General features: G+C 39.7%; 2 protein-coding genes across 2 annotated transcripts in view; one reads left to right on the top strand and one right to left on the bottom strand.

Moving 5' to 3' along the window:
* Positions 1 to 2,186, top strand: part of LOC128869445 (uncharacterized) — a 146,693-nt gene extending 144,507 nt beyond the window's left edge. Inside the window, exons 3-4 of the mRNA XM_054113449.1 lie at positions 216 to 726; positions 1,089 to 2,186. Of these exons, the coding sequence (XP_053969424.1) occupies positions 216 to 674 (459 nt within the window). The 3' untranslated portion in view covers positions 675 to 726; positions 1,089 to 2,186. The remainder of the gene's footprint in view (positions 1 to 215; positions 727 to 1,088) is intronic.
* A 7,352-nt stretch (positions 2,187 to 9,538) lies between these two features.
* LOC128863961 (protein unc-45 homolog B) lies at positions 9,539 to 14,329 on the bottom strand. Its single transcript, XM_054103404.1, has 2 exons — positions 13,236 to 14,329; positions 9,539 to 12,204 (listed from the first exon to the last, which is right to left on the bottom strand). Exons 1-2 carry the CDS (start codon positions 13,671 to 13,673, stop codon positions 9,796 to 9,798), a joined length of 2,847 nt encoding a protein of 948 aa, XP_053959379.1. The 5' UTR covers positions 13,674 to 14,329; the 3' UTR covers positions 9,539 to 9,795.
* Positions 14,330 to 15,106: the final 777 nt, after the last annotated feature.

Here is a 15,106-nt window from a genome sequence, read left to right as displayed (position 1 = left end):
TTCAACGCGTGTTAGCGAATTTAGCACCTTTTACATAAACAACCCATTATTTGAATTCTATTTAAATAAAATCGAGTCCAAAGCCAATCCACAGATCACACGACCTTGCTAACCACCTACATACATACATACATACATACACATGTACATATATATACATACATATATACATATATACATAATTGCCTGTAAACATATTTTGTCTCACTCTAAAGGATTATTTTTCTTTTCTATCTCTTTTCACTTACAGCTACATCACTCCAGCAACCGCAACAAACGCCAATGGCACTACTAGTCTCATCTACCCCTCTGCCAACGGACAGGTGTATCGCGTACATCCGGCCACAACTGTGGCGAATGTCCCGTCAGCGCAAGCGAATAGCACGGCCATTGGCAGCATCAGCAACGCCAGCCACGCCAGCAACAACAGTAACAATAACAGCGGCATGGATGTAGTGGACGGTCATCACAGCGAAGGCGGTAATGGAGGCAGGGATAGCAACTCGTCAAGTGGATTCTCGCAACGGCTACGTGAATTGGCTGCGTCAGCGGGACTGTTATCGCTGAAACCACGACAGCCGCTGAAGCCAGTCATTAAAACGCGCGGCTCACCAGGTCCTGAATTTCCGAAGAAGGTCACTTTCAGCGCCTTTGCCACGGTTCAAGTAGTGTAGGGAAGGCGGAAGATGGCAATTAATATAACTAAAAATTAGGTGTGGCCAATAGGTTGGTTGAATATAAAAGTGTAATAATAAAAGAACTTTTCTACGGGTGGACCATAATGCATATTCCTAGCATTCGAAAAGTATGTTTTCCAAAAATAGTATTTCAAATATGTAATCGTGTTTTTTTTTGGTTTTTTGTTTTTGAAGTTAAGTTCAGAAAAAGTAAAGCATGAAATTTTTGAAGCTGAGCATTTCTCGTTGAAGAATATTTTCCTTCATAGAAATTCAAAATTATACTGTTTGGTCCACCCTATTAGGTGCTTTTATATGTATGAAAATACGTAAACTTACAAACATACAAGTAAATATGACGACATTAATTAATAATTTTTTCTCTTTTGTTTTTCTCTTTTGTATTTCAAGCGCTGACGATCACAATTTGCTTTGTTATATTATTGTTGTTATTTGTAATTGTTTATTTTTGTTTATTGTAATTTTAAAAAATTCTAACTGATGAAGATGGCTACTTAAATTACTTTATGTACATATATACATATAAACGCAGTTAGTAAGCATAACAGAGTTGTTTTTGTTGTTGTTATTTATTTGAATATACTCAAAGGGGAAAATATGTATATATATGTATAAAACCTGACCTCCTCATAAAGAATCATTTACCGTTCAGAGTCAACTTAAAACTGTGGTCCGCCCCTTTTGTGGAACAACATAAAGACGCCGCCACAAATAGGAGAAGGAGCTCGGCCGAACACCTAACCGAAGTGTACTCGTACGCGCGAATTATTTATTTATTTTTATAAATCCTGACAAGCGTCAGGCTTGAAGAAGATAGGTCAAAGGCAATGCAGCAAATGGCGCCGTAGTAGATCACACTTGCATAAACACACACACATATATATAAATTATAGCATGAACTGAATTTCGCGATAAAATGTATAATTTTTATGGCAACATATGAGGAATTTTTGATTTTTTTGTTTTAATTTTTGGCGCAACTAATAAGTATCAGATAAATGTAGGTATGTATTACCTAAAAAATGCAAATATAAACAAAAAAAATATTTAGATGCCAAGCATAGCCAAAGTTGACTAATCCTCTGCTAATCTGGAGATACCGACGGCAAAGTGTTATCGGTATAATTATGAAAATTTAGATAGCGGCTCGAAAACAAAAACTAATGAAGCAAATTAAAAATTTAAGCTGTAAATTTGTATGCAATTATCTAAAGCGCTGCTATAATTTTGGTATAACACAGTTCACAGCCAGAGCAACCCCGTACCGGAGCTGCCCGCATCGGAGCGTAGATTTAAATAATTTAAGTTATCTTACAAATATAAAAAAAAAACTTATTTCAATTTTGGGCTTACGCTGTATCATAAAACAAACACTGGCGAGAATTTGTACAGGAATATACAACTACACTGAATGTATATATATGCATAAGATGCAAAAATATGTATATTAAAAATTTCACAGAGGAAGATATGGAAGCGCGCGATACTTACATGAAATCAAAATAAATATACAGTAAATAAATACTTGCATTGTCTTTTTTTTATATTAACATCAAGTTAGGACTTTCTTTTAAAAATTTCTCTGATATTGATAAAAAGTTCTTGAATGAATGAAGGAATAAATTGAAATTTGCACTTGGATCGCATGGTTTTTTTTTTTTTGCCTTCTACTCATCACAGTACCTCATCAAACCCAGTTCCCTTTATAAACCTAAGATAGAGGCCTGGGTTGGGCTGAGCGTAAATGCCTTTCTTCTGGCTGCATCTAGCCGAGTTGTCGCGACCTTCTCGGCGCTGTAACGTCACATTTACGAAGAAGGTGTGTTGCAGCTTCCGGAACTGATGGCAGAAACGACAAGAATTAGTGGGCCATATTCCTGTGCAGATGAGCGCGTATATGCAATGACCTATGCGAATGCCCATGAGCATTCTCAATTTGCCCTTAGGAGGAGGGTTATGATTTGCCTAAATTACAAAACTAACAGAAATAAGTAAGCCAAAAAGATGGTTCACAGCTAAATCAATTTGCCGAATTGCGGGCGAAGAAGGACTACAAAATCATTTGCTTTAATGGCGCGTATTGTTTTTTATACATTTTTCGTTTCTTGTGTGGTTAGTAGGACAACCAAAAAAACGTTTGTAAAATATACATTTTTAACGCCAAAATATTGGTCTTAGAAAATTTTTTTTGAAAAATAAATTGTTTTATTTTATTTCAGTTCATATTCTTGCAACATAAAAAAAAAATTAAAAATAATGTTGAAAGGTAAATATGTAAATTCTTTGGTAAAAGTTTGAAAACCTCAAAATAATTGAATTATTCCATCAAAAAATTAATTCGTATTGTGGTTGCAGTATACTTGTACAACAAATATTTCTGTTAAGTTTTCGAAAAGAAATCCGAAAAGTTATTGGACATCGAAATAGTACGTTCAACGACCACGAACGTAACAGGCACATATTTATCGTGAAAATGCAATACGTTTCATTAAAAGTCAAAGAATAAGATGGTTAGAGCTTACGTACAGAATGCGCAAAAACCGAGCTACGAACATAGCGTTCCATAGACTACTAATTGGACACAGAGAACGAGGAAGACCAGGTAAGCATTGGATTGATGAAGTCACAGCTGGCCTGCGCAATTCGCGAATCACAAACTAGAAAGACGTAGTGAAGTATCGATCAAATTGGAGAGCTGTAGTTGCAGAAGCAATAGTGTCTGCACAAGACAGTAAAGCTAATGATGATGATGATCATCATAAGCTATACAACTAGACATAAGTGCAATTAATTATATTTTTTATTATAGCCCAGCCAAAAAGAAAAGCCTTTTTATTTTGCATACTTAATTGCTATTTCTTACTGTCCCCCTGCATGTACAGTCTAATCTTGGTAATTCGGACAGCGCGGTAATCCGGACACCAAAACGTTTTCTATTGAAGTCTCTGTAATCCGGACACCACGCATTCATGTACCTCTAAAATTCGGACACTTCTTTATTTTCCAGTGAATATGCTGAAATAAAAAGGAATTCCGTTATTTTTTATTTTATTTTATAAAGGGGACTCCCCTGCTAACTACTTTGCGTGAATAGTGCGTTTAAGTGCTCGTCAGCCTCCTAGTTCATATTCATAAGCATATTTGCGTAACGTGTAGTTCAGTAGCTAATTTCAAACATTAACTCCATAATTTCTTTAACTGTGGACTGCATAAATTTAACTATGGCACCAGCAGCTAAGAAAAAACATACGTTTTTAACCATAGACCAGAAAAAGAAGTTCTTAAGAAACTAAGTGAAGGGCAGTCAATTCGACAGCTAGCTGCGCAATACAATGTAGGTAAATCTACAATTTCGGACATAAAATCAAGTGGATTAAAGATTGATAGGTAAAAAACGAAAACATTTTGTAAGAAGAGCTTACACTCCTTTGATTATATTGTATTTTGCAGTTACATTGCTAGAACAGAATGTGGCCTTGGAAAGCGTAAAACTATGCGACCTGCGGAGTTTGAAAAGATGGAAGACCACTTTTATAAATGGTTTGTAAACGCAAGACGAAACAATGCACCGATTTCCTCGGAAATCATCAAAGAAAAGGCCAAACAATTCTGTTCCCAAATTTACGGACAAAGTGTGGAATTTGTGGCTAGTAATGGTTGGTTTAGTAATTTTTGCTCCCGATATTGAATTAAATTCTTAAAAATATCTGGCGAAAAACTTTCCAATGATTATACTGCTGTGCTACCCTTTATTGAAAAATTGCGAAAGAAAATTGCAGAAGTGGGCATTACGTATGATCAGGTTTATAATGCAGATGAGACTGCTTTGTTTTGGAGAAAACTTCCAGAAAAAACCCTTGCATTACATAATGAAAAATCCGCATCCGGGCGCAAAATTGGAAAAGAAAGAGTAACACTTCTAGTTTGCTGTAATGCAACCGGAGAACATAAACTTCCATTGTTCATGATAGGGAAAGCCAAAAACCCCAGAGCGTTTAAAAAAGTAAACCTTCCGCTTGGGTACTCCCATACCAAAAATGCTTGGATGACAGAGCAAATCTTTAAAAATTGGTTTGAAAACTCATTCGTTAAAGAAGTAAAGCGTTACTTAAAGGAAAAGAATTTACCAGCCAAAGCCATTTTACTGCTAGACAATGCAACTTGCCATCCCCAATCACTGTCGGATGTCGGTAAAGCCCAACGATCAATCTCCCAGAATCTTTAAAAACTTTACATTAAAAGATGTGGCTTTTTTATCGTCTATTGCTTGGAAAAATGTGGATGAACGTGTGCTCAGAAAATGTTTTAACAAAATTCTTTATGACGAAGGATGGGACTAAAATTTCGCACTCTCAAGCTATTGTCGCATTTGATAGTTGTATTAAATATGCAGAGGAACAGGAATTTGAATCCGGAGACATTTTAAAACTTGTGAGTCTCAGAGATATTGCCTTCAAAAAGAGAAATGAAACAAAATTGCGGCAAACGAATATATTGAATTATTTCACGGCAGAATAAAACTAATATATGTACATATAACTCATTGAATATTAATCAATTTAAGATTAAATAAAAGTTTATTTCATTTAATTACTGATCCACTGATTTCTATTAAATTTTTTACCCACTCGATAATCCGGAAAATTCAATATTTCGGACAACCCCTGGTATTTAATTGTCCGAATTATCGAGATTATACTGTATATATTTTGCCATCTACTTGTAATACAGCGGTGGCGATGGCCTACTAGGACACGGATATATTAAATACGTGTGTCGAAGGCGTGCCAAGTATATTTGATTAGCTGTATACCAAATATGATTGACCATTCATTAGTCCGGATCGGGTTCCTGGCACTGCGACGATATAACATCAAGCAATTTTTAAACTACTTATGCTAACTCGTCTATCATCATCATCATTATCATCGGTACGTGTTTTTCTCACTGGAGCATACAGTCTGTTACATAAGAGCGTGGTCACTGTTAAATAATTTCGAATATTCGCAAATTTATTGATAATTTGGTCGTCAGTACTCAATGCAAATAAAAGGTTTTTCAATTGGCGCGGATCTTTTTTGGCGCCCTGTGGCAGCCATTTTGTTTTGGTGACATCTGTCAAATCTTTTGTTTATTATTCAGTTGCTTATGCCAAATCATCATGGCAAGTTACACGATTGAACAGCACGTTCAAATGATAAAACTTTATTATCAAAATGAGTGTTCATTAACGCAAACGTTGCGCGCATTGCGCCCATTTTTCGGTAGACGTGGTGGCCCTTCAAAGTCGACTCTTCTACGTTTGGTGGACAAATTTGAGACGACCGGGTCAGTAAACAATCAGTCAACACCCGTACGTTCAAGGAACGCAAGATCAGCCGAGAATATTGCCGCGGTCCGTGAAAGTGTACAGCAGAACCCGAGGCACAAGAACTTGGCCTTTCGCAGACTTCAACTTGGCGAATTTTGCGTCGGGACTTGGGCCTACACCCGTACAAGATCCAACTGACCCAGGAGCTCAAAGTTGATGACCATAGACAACGCCGTTTGTTCGCTGACTGGGCTTCGAATCGTTTGGAAGAGAACCCCAGTTTTGGGCAAAAAATCATCTCTAGTGACGAGGCGCATTTTTGGATGAATGGCTGTGTTAACAAACAAAATTGCCGTATATGGGACGACACCAATCCACACGCGGTTCACCAGGTGATTATGCATCCTCAAAAAGTTACCGTTGGTGTGGATTTTGGGCCGGCGGCGTCATTGGTTCGTACTTTTTTGAAAACGACGTTGGTGAGGCGGTTACCGTCAACAGCGAGCGCTACACAACGATGATAACCAATTTCTTATGGCCCATATTGAACCATATGGACCTAGACGACATGTGGTTCGAGCAGGACGGCGCTACGTGCCACACAGCAAACGCCACGATTGACATTTTCAACATCTACCCGCCCTTATTGAAAAACCCTTTACTTCAGTAGCAAGTCCAATCTCCTACATTGTCAAATATGGCCTGGTATCGTCGGGGCATACTTTTCACTAGTTATTCTGCATATTTTACCGGGAAAGAACACCAAATTTTCTTAATTTGTCGATAAAGTTTATCTAAATTAAATGGCTTGCGTCTGCGAAGCTACATTTTCATCAGAGCCCACACATTTTCTATGGGATTTGCATGCGGTGACTGAGAAGACCAATCTAAAGAGACAACTCCGTTACGTTGCTCCAATCGCGGTCCAAGTTTTCCTTCGCTCATTCCACTCGTTTTTCCACGTGTTTTGCACTCAACATTGGTTTTTTCAAAGTACTGCGATATTTCAATTTATTGGTCAAAGTTAAAGTTGGATCTTTCGAGAACAATGCGAGAATTTTTTTTCGTCTTTTTTTTGAGACTTTACTTCCACTTCCACGATCAGGAAAATCATCAACGTTACCGACCTTTTTATAGCGATTTATCCACTTGCTAACGAACTACTTCGACTTTCCCATATATTTCGCAGCAGCAGTTTGCATTAATTTGGGTCCTTTTTCATGCAAACATAGAAAAATTGCCTCAAATCGAGAGGCGTAAACCACTCAATTGAAGACTAAAATTGACAAACAACTGATTTTTTACAAAAAGCATGAAGACTGAGGTGCCCTCTATGCCAAGAAGCTTGATTTCGTTTCAAGTTTTTCCTGACGTTTCAACTTCCTTCTGGATAGTTCTCCCCCAAGATATTTTTGGACGGCCAACCTTGCGAACACCTTGTGGATTCCAATCCCGAAGGATTCTTTGCGAAGCGTATGCCCAATCCACCTCCATTTTCGCAGTTTTATCATGTGAGCTACCGGCTGGATTTTGCACCTCTCGTATAGATCGTTGTTACTTATCTTCGATATCCTGCGTAAACATCTGTTCACACAGCTTTGAAATTTGTTTTCTATCCAATTAATTATGAGCCAGATTTCCGATCCATACAAGAGTACTGATAGTACATTTTTCTTAAAGATCCGCCATTTTGTATGTATACTGAGGATGCTCGAAGACCAGATACCTCGGAGCTGTGCATATGCGCCGTTCGCTTTATTTATTCTGGCGATAACGTCTAGTTTCGCACTGTCTTCAGCGGCAATGATACTACCCAAGTAGGCAAAGGCAGGGCCGTAGAGAGCATATCCGGGCCCGGGGGAAAATCCGGGCCCCGGGGGAAACTTGCAAATGCGGGCCCTTTCAAATGATGGGCCCTGGGCAAAGGTGTCAACGTTCTCAATTTGATCACCATTTAAGAGGAAGGGCGGCTGCTTATGGATCGAATTTGTATGGATTTCGTTTTCTCGTGATTTATTTTTAGCCCTGCGTTCACTGAGGTTGAGGACAGATCGTCAATTTTGTTCTGCATGTCGGCGTGTTTAACGGAGAGAAGGCACATATCATCATACTCGTATATGTCGGTATGTATTTCTTTTATGTATGCGCGTAAGTATGATTGACTCTACATGGTGTTCATGGATTTGCGTTATTAAGCCCCACTTAATTTACACTCTTTACACTCACATTTGGTCCCAATACCCGATTCGTATTTTATTTTAATTAACAGTCAATTTGTTTTAGCGGCAAATGTTGCTGTGCTCCTGCCTATAAGTGACTCGTATGACAAATAATTTGGCAATAAACAGAATAAGTACATATGTATGTATGTACGTATGTATACATTTATATGCCAAATAAATTCCAAAGACTTGCAACGACCAAAACAGCCTTTAAACTATTCGAAAGAAATGCGTCCATTTTTCATTTATTCATTTAGAGTACTACATTTTATACATTAGCCATTTTAGCAAGAGGCTTTACATAAATTACATGCCAGTACATACATATATGTACTTATCCACTGTCCACCACTGGGTGACTGCTACTAGAAAAAAGTGCTTTACCATTTGATTATTTCATTGTTTCATTATTAGGCCTCTTCTTTTCGCCAAGCGTTAGCAAGTAGCGACTAGATGAAGCTGGCTACAAATATGGTGGACCCAGACATGGGTAAATAGAACTGGTCCACTTCATGGAAGCAAAGTAATGAAGAAAGTGGAAGAGAGTCTCCCCAAAAGTGGAGAAGGGATTGTTTTAGTGGCGGTTTCGGCATCTAATATGAACTTAGGCCCCTTCTATTCACTATATCTTTGCTCGACTCTTCTTCTTAATTGGCGCGATAATCGCTTATGCTATTTTGGCCGGGCTTAATAAAGCCGTCGTTTCTTTCTCGTGCTAACCGGCGCCAGTTGGACACACCAAGTGAAGCCAAGTCCTTCTCCATCTGACCTTTCCAGCGCACAGTAGGCCCCCGCAGTGTTTGTATCCATTCGGGCGACATGACCCAGCCAGCGTAGCTGCTGGATCTTTATTCGCCTGCGATATTCGCCGTTGCCAACGTGCAAAGCTCCAAAAATCTTACGCAGAATCTTTCTCTCAAACACTCCAAGCGTCACTTCATCGGATGTTGTCATCGTCCAAGCTTCTGCACCATACGTTAGGACGGGCATGATGAGAGCCTTGTAGAGAGAGGACTTTACTACTCATATGCCTATTTAGTCCAAAAGGAGGATGGTTCCATATGTAGAAGTCCGTGCAAATGGGGAAAGTTACTGATCAGAATTCACTTGGGAGTGGCCAGGACGATTCTTCTACATATGATTCACGCAGTTCACAACTTCCGGGATTAGCCCAAGAATCCTCTGGGTAGCTTCCGTACACTCGTACGGACCCGCCGTCTAAAAATCCCCCCCAATGAAAAGATGTACAAAGCCTCGAATGAGAACTTGGTTTCTGTTAACATGAGGAAATAAATGTATACCTGCAGTTTTCAACTAAAACTCAAACTTTATAGGATGAAAATTTTAAAACATCAATAATGAATTTATTGTAAATTCGTCGACCAAATGGTTTAGTAAAAAATAAGTACATGCATAAAAAAGTTGTGGTGTAACACTAAATATATAGTGGGAACAGGATAGCAGATAAAACCTATGCGAATACATGCGCAAGTATTTTTTTTTTTTTTGTTACTTTGGCACTTACGGCAATCTTTACCTAACTTGTAAAATCTTGTACGAATAATTACTCCTCGATTTCCTCAATTCGTGCCGTTTCTTCAAAGACATCTGGCACCATAGCATCGTCCGTTTTTGCAATAATATTGTAACGTTCCGCCGCTGTCAGGCACTGTTGCGCAATCTCGCGCGCTTTGACTCGAGTTTCATCTGGCAATTGTGACAAGCCGCTAAGTAATTCCATAACATCTGTTTCCAAAAGTTTCTGCGCAATGTCCTCGCCGGCATTAATCATATTCAATACGACTACCACGCCGCGATGCTGCACTTCGGGACTTGGATTGGCAATGAGCGTGTGCAGTACCTGTAACCATGTACTGATTTCTAACATTTTGGAGCAACATATTTTCGAAACTGACGTTAGCATAGCCAACGCGCCAGCGCAAGCCTTTGCTGTGTCTTCATCCTCCTCTTCACACAACAGCGCCAAGAACTTGACACGATCGTTAGGTTGTTCAAACATCTTCACCACGTCATCTGACATCACCAGATTGCAGATGCATTGTGCCGCCGCACGGGTCAAGTACAAGTGATCCTCCATCAAATAGAATTCAATTTTTGACACACCTTGCTCCTTGACGATACGCTGACGCACAGTCTCATTCATCGCCGCTAGATTTGTGAGCGCCATTAGCGCTTCAAAGTTTTCCAGTGCAGTGCAATCTTGCAGCAGCAAATTCAAGAGTGGGCGTATTACATCCAAACAACGTTGTCCGGCAAAGGCCACTTCGGGATTTATGGTAATACCGATGCGCGCTAAAGCCTGGGAGGCATGCCGCTTACCCTTTTCGGTGCCCTCTAATGACATGCGCAGCAATGCTTTGACACCACCATCTTGCACTACTTTGCCGCGCAACTCTTGTAAACTGCATATTGCGTTAAGTACACGGGCGATCAGTTCTTGAGAGTTGTGGCTCTCAGTTTTTGCAAGCGCACATAATGCGCTTGTGATACCTTCGTTGGCCAGAACCGTACAACGTTTATTCACGAAGTCGGCGTCATCTAATTCGTGCTCCTCCGGTATATGGTGCTTAGCGAACTTCGCCAGCTCTACCATCTCCGGCAAGATCTCTTGCTTTTCGTAGGCATTCACGAGATTTACAAATGTCGTTACTACACCATAAAGACAGGATTGATCCCCGGAACGTGCCAAATCGATTAGCGCATGAATTGCAGCTTTGTCCTCGATCAGCTTTTCTTTAACCTCAGCGTCAAGTGTAAGGTAAGCCAGGCCGTCCGCAGCCCAACGACGTATATCACGATCCTTGCCCGGTTTTACTAGGAAACGGCGACAAGCTTCGGCTAATTTGCTTGTAGCTCCATCAGCAAATGGGCGTATGGCAGCATCCTGCCCACCGTAACTACCCAACTTGCAGAGTCCGACTAAAGCGCGCACACGTATATTGTCGTTTTTGCATTTATATAGATTTTTAAGAATATCGACGCCCTGGGCGCAAAGTGCTTTGGCTTTGTCCTTCTTAGAGGCAGCGGCCACTATACATTCACAAGCGACGCGTTGTTGCAACTCATCGTCGGTAGTGGCCATGGCCAAGATCATTTGCAAGATGCCATCCCGCGCTACAATATGATTGCCAACATCCAGTGGCCCATTCAATAAAGAAGTAATAGCCACAGTCACGCGTACTTTAGACTCCATATCGGGTTCCAAGAGTTTATCTTTGATATACTCGTCAATCTGTTCGCCAAAGCGCTTTCTGGCGTCATCATAATACATGTTCTCGTAGATGCGCGCCATACACACAGACGCTATTGTGCGTGAAGACGGCGTCATTTCCATCGCACTCTCATACTTGTACTCTTCCAACTCTGAGCAGACATCCAATAAACGATGCAATCCGCGAATTTCCACCAATCTCTCTGCCCACTCGAGTGCGGTGTAGTGAACATTTCGCGTCAATAACTCGATAATGGCATCACGTGCTGGACCTGAAATCGTGCGATCGGTTATTGTGTAAACTAGACAGGTGAGAAGTGTGTCGATTTCCTTTTGATTCTGCTGGCAAAGTTCTTTATTGGGTTTACTATCCGGCTTGTTCTCCATGCCCGACAATGAGTTAATGATGATTTGTAAGCAATACTGTGCAGCCGTAACTCGCTCCTCGTGCTTATGATCTAGTACATGAAGGAACCATGGAACACCCAACTCCCGCAAAACTGCTTTGGTTCGATCTACTGAGCCATTGCACAATTCGCCAACGACACGAATCAGATTGCAATAAATTTCAGGATCCTTTTCTACTTTGGTCAGTGAGGCAATTTTCGTAATGCATCCAGCCTTGAAGATCATGTCTGCACCAACTTCTTCTTTTGCAAGAACTAATAGATTGTTCGCTCCGGAACGCCGTTTATCTACTGGAGCGCCAAAATCAAAAGTAAGTTCCATCATTTGGTTGACCTGAAATTAAAATTCATATTACTTTCATAAAATTATGGATTTTGTTGTTGTTATTATTGCTTACAAATCCCTGCTTAGTGCGGTGAAACCATCGTCGTCAATGTGATCGACATATTAATATCAAAAGTGCCAGTTTCAATGGGGTGGGACCAAAGGGAGAGGGATGTTGAACGAATATGGTTTAAGCGGGCATATGAAGAGGTCGTCAGTGTCATGCGGGGGACATTGACATGCCGGGCATTTGTTGATTATATCGGTATCAATTCTGGATAAGGTCTATAGCACTTCGCCTGCAATGGGTGGGAAGGCTGTATTCTCAGTGAATGTTGTTAAAACCTGTATGTGTTTGTGGTCAGGCGGCGAGGATCTTTTATATTCGCCTGGGCCTTCATTGGCCCAAAGAGGAGATTTCTGGCGTGCTTAGGGGATCGGGTACTTTATCCCCCGGGCCCGGAGTTCTCAGAGGGGCCCGGACTCGAGATTATACCTATTTATATGAATTAGACATTATTGGAAAGGGCCCGCATTTGCAATTTTCCCCCGGGGCCCGGATATGCTCTCTATGGCCCTGCTTTTGAACACAAGCCAATGTAATTGCCGGTTGCATCTATCGAGCAATCATCAGCGTGGATGATTAAAGAGAATTCCATCGAGCTATACAGAATAAATTATTGGCGCAAATCTACGCATCACGCGAAACACAATAACCGAATTTTATCGCCTCCTTGTTACTGCCCTCCGTCGTGTTGGACTTGAGCCTAATGATGGTTAATGTAGATACGGTGAATCGCGGAAATAACGTAGCAAAAAAAGCTCTTTCGACGGGGTGGGTCCAAAGGAAGAAGGGTGTTTGGTGAGTGGGTCACAAATAAGGATCACGGGCGCCTGGTGACGAGACAAGACGAGATATAGGATTCACCGAACAAAATAGTATCATTTTACGGCCTTTGAACTAAAAAGTCCTGAATTATACTGCTACACAGAACCAGCAGTTAATGGGAAAGAATTTATAAATGGACACATTACTTTACCTTCGTGGATGTCTTGGCATTCTGAGCTACACGTTCCTGTACAATCTGATGCAGACGTTGCAGCATTGGCTGTACTAATTTGTTAGTGGGATCCTCTTTAAACAAATCGGTGGCATCTTTGTAAGCTTCTTCATATTTTTGCAGCGCTTCGTAGGACTGTGCACGACGAAATAGTGCCTTGGGATCCTTTGGTGTAATGCGCAAAGACTCTGTGCAATCATCTAAGGCAGCCTGGTATTGGCCTAGCTTCAAGTATGCCGCAGCGCGATTTTTGTAGAAAACAGATAATTCCTTGTGTTTTTGTCCAGCTGCTATAGCTTTGGTATAACATTTAACGGCCTCGTCCCACTTTTCACCTTTGAATGCCGCATTGCCTTCGGTTTTGTAGGTCAGAGCTTCTTCCTCATTTTCGGTGGAATTATTTGTATTATTCGTCATTTCACAAATATTAATTGCTGCTTTTATTAATTATTATTCCTTATTTGTAAATTAAATATTTTTTTTTAATTTTATATTCACAGTTGAGTCACGTCAATAATAAGAATTGTGCTTGTTAGATTGCGGCGACTAAAAGGTGTGCACTTTTATAAGTTCAGCTGACCGACAAACGCACTGTTTTCCTCAATTGCCGAACTTTCTCGATCATCTGCAGCACTGCTCGCATTGAATTTTCGTTTTCGTGAATTTTCATGAAAACTCAGAAAAGCTATCGTTTTGGTTTTACAAATCAGTGGAAATTCTATTTATAAATTTTGCCGACATTTTTCTCCGTATTTACTTTCGTTTGTTTATATCTTTTCTTTCTTAGTTCCGTTCACGTACTTTTCCAATAGAAAAATAGGGTTAGGTTTAGGGTAATGTCATCTATGATGTAAAGCCGCATGAGTAATGATTCATTGAATTAAACTTGCAGGTGAAGTTAGGTAGGGGTCTCTTGACAACCTCTATAACTCCCAAAATACCGAAATTAATAGTTTTTTATTTGTTTTCAAAATGCCTCCAGCAACTTCACTATAGTTTGACACATTCTACTATAATTTCGGTAATTAGCAGTTTGCAGCCCGGGTGCTCAATAGACTTGTCTTGATCGTAATATTAATATTCCAAAAACGATGGGTGATTCTTTTAAGCCGTTCAAAAGTTAACAAAAAGGAATTCCTTAAAATGTGTAATTTGTATCACTAATTATTCATTCAATAAACCACCAAACTGCCGTATTATACTACTTCAACACTAATTGCATCATATTATTGGTATATTCAGCAAAATATTGTTAATTATTTCACTATTTCAATAAGTAAATGTAAACGCAAAAGTTGCGACAAAAATAAACTTTGGCAAACAGTGTCTGGTATTGCCACTTTCTACACTTTTCTTAGAACATTTATAACGTGCCTCGACATTCGATAATATTTTACTTCATGTAATTTAAGATAAATAGGAAGCATTTTTTTATGCATTAAAGTATTGATTTATATAAAAAAAGAAGCGAGACAGGTGTAAAAGTAGAAAAAAAAATTGCGCCACTCATGCTGCAATTTTATATGACGACCACCGTGCAATTACACATCATTCCATTGTTGTTGAACCGTACATCAAGGTCATCTATGGTGAACGGAGAGAGTTTGTCGGCACTCGCAGCGAACAAAGTCTTATTCGCAACAGTCTTTAAGTATTTATTGGTTACAATCACAAACATAACAAATGAAAGGATTTCGCTGCAAAAGAAATTTTATTGTAACCAGAAAATGTCACCTGAAAACCGTCCCGGCGCATTGTGTTTAAACGACTGATTTTTCCGACGGTAATAAATCAACTCTTCACTGAACTTCATCAGCTCATTACCTGTTGTCCTATGCAATTCTGTTTAG

Source organism: Anastrepha ludens, chromosome 2 (assembly GCF_028408465.1).
Source record: "Anastrepha ludens isolate Willacy chromosome 2, idAnaLude1.1, whole genome shotgun sequence".
NCBI lineage: Eukaryota > Metazoa > Arthropoda > Insecta > Diptera > Tephritidae > Anastrepha > Anastrepha ludens.
The sequence above is the reverse complement of the archived record's forward strand: the minus strand, read 5'-3'. Positions and strand labels throughout refer to the sequence as shown.

Coding starts and splice junctions, on each gene's coding strand:
- LOC128863961 (XM_054103404.1), bottom strand. CDS start 13,673: ATGACGAATAATACAAATAATTCCACCGAAAATGAGGAAGAAGCTCTG. Junction 12,205..13,235: donor ATGCCAAGACATCCACGAAG/GTAAAGTAATGT, acceptor TTTTAATTTCAG/GTCAACCAAATGATGGAACT.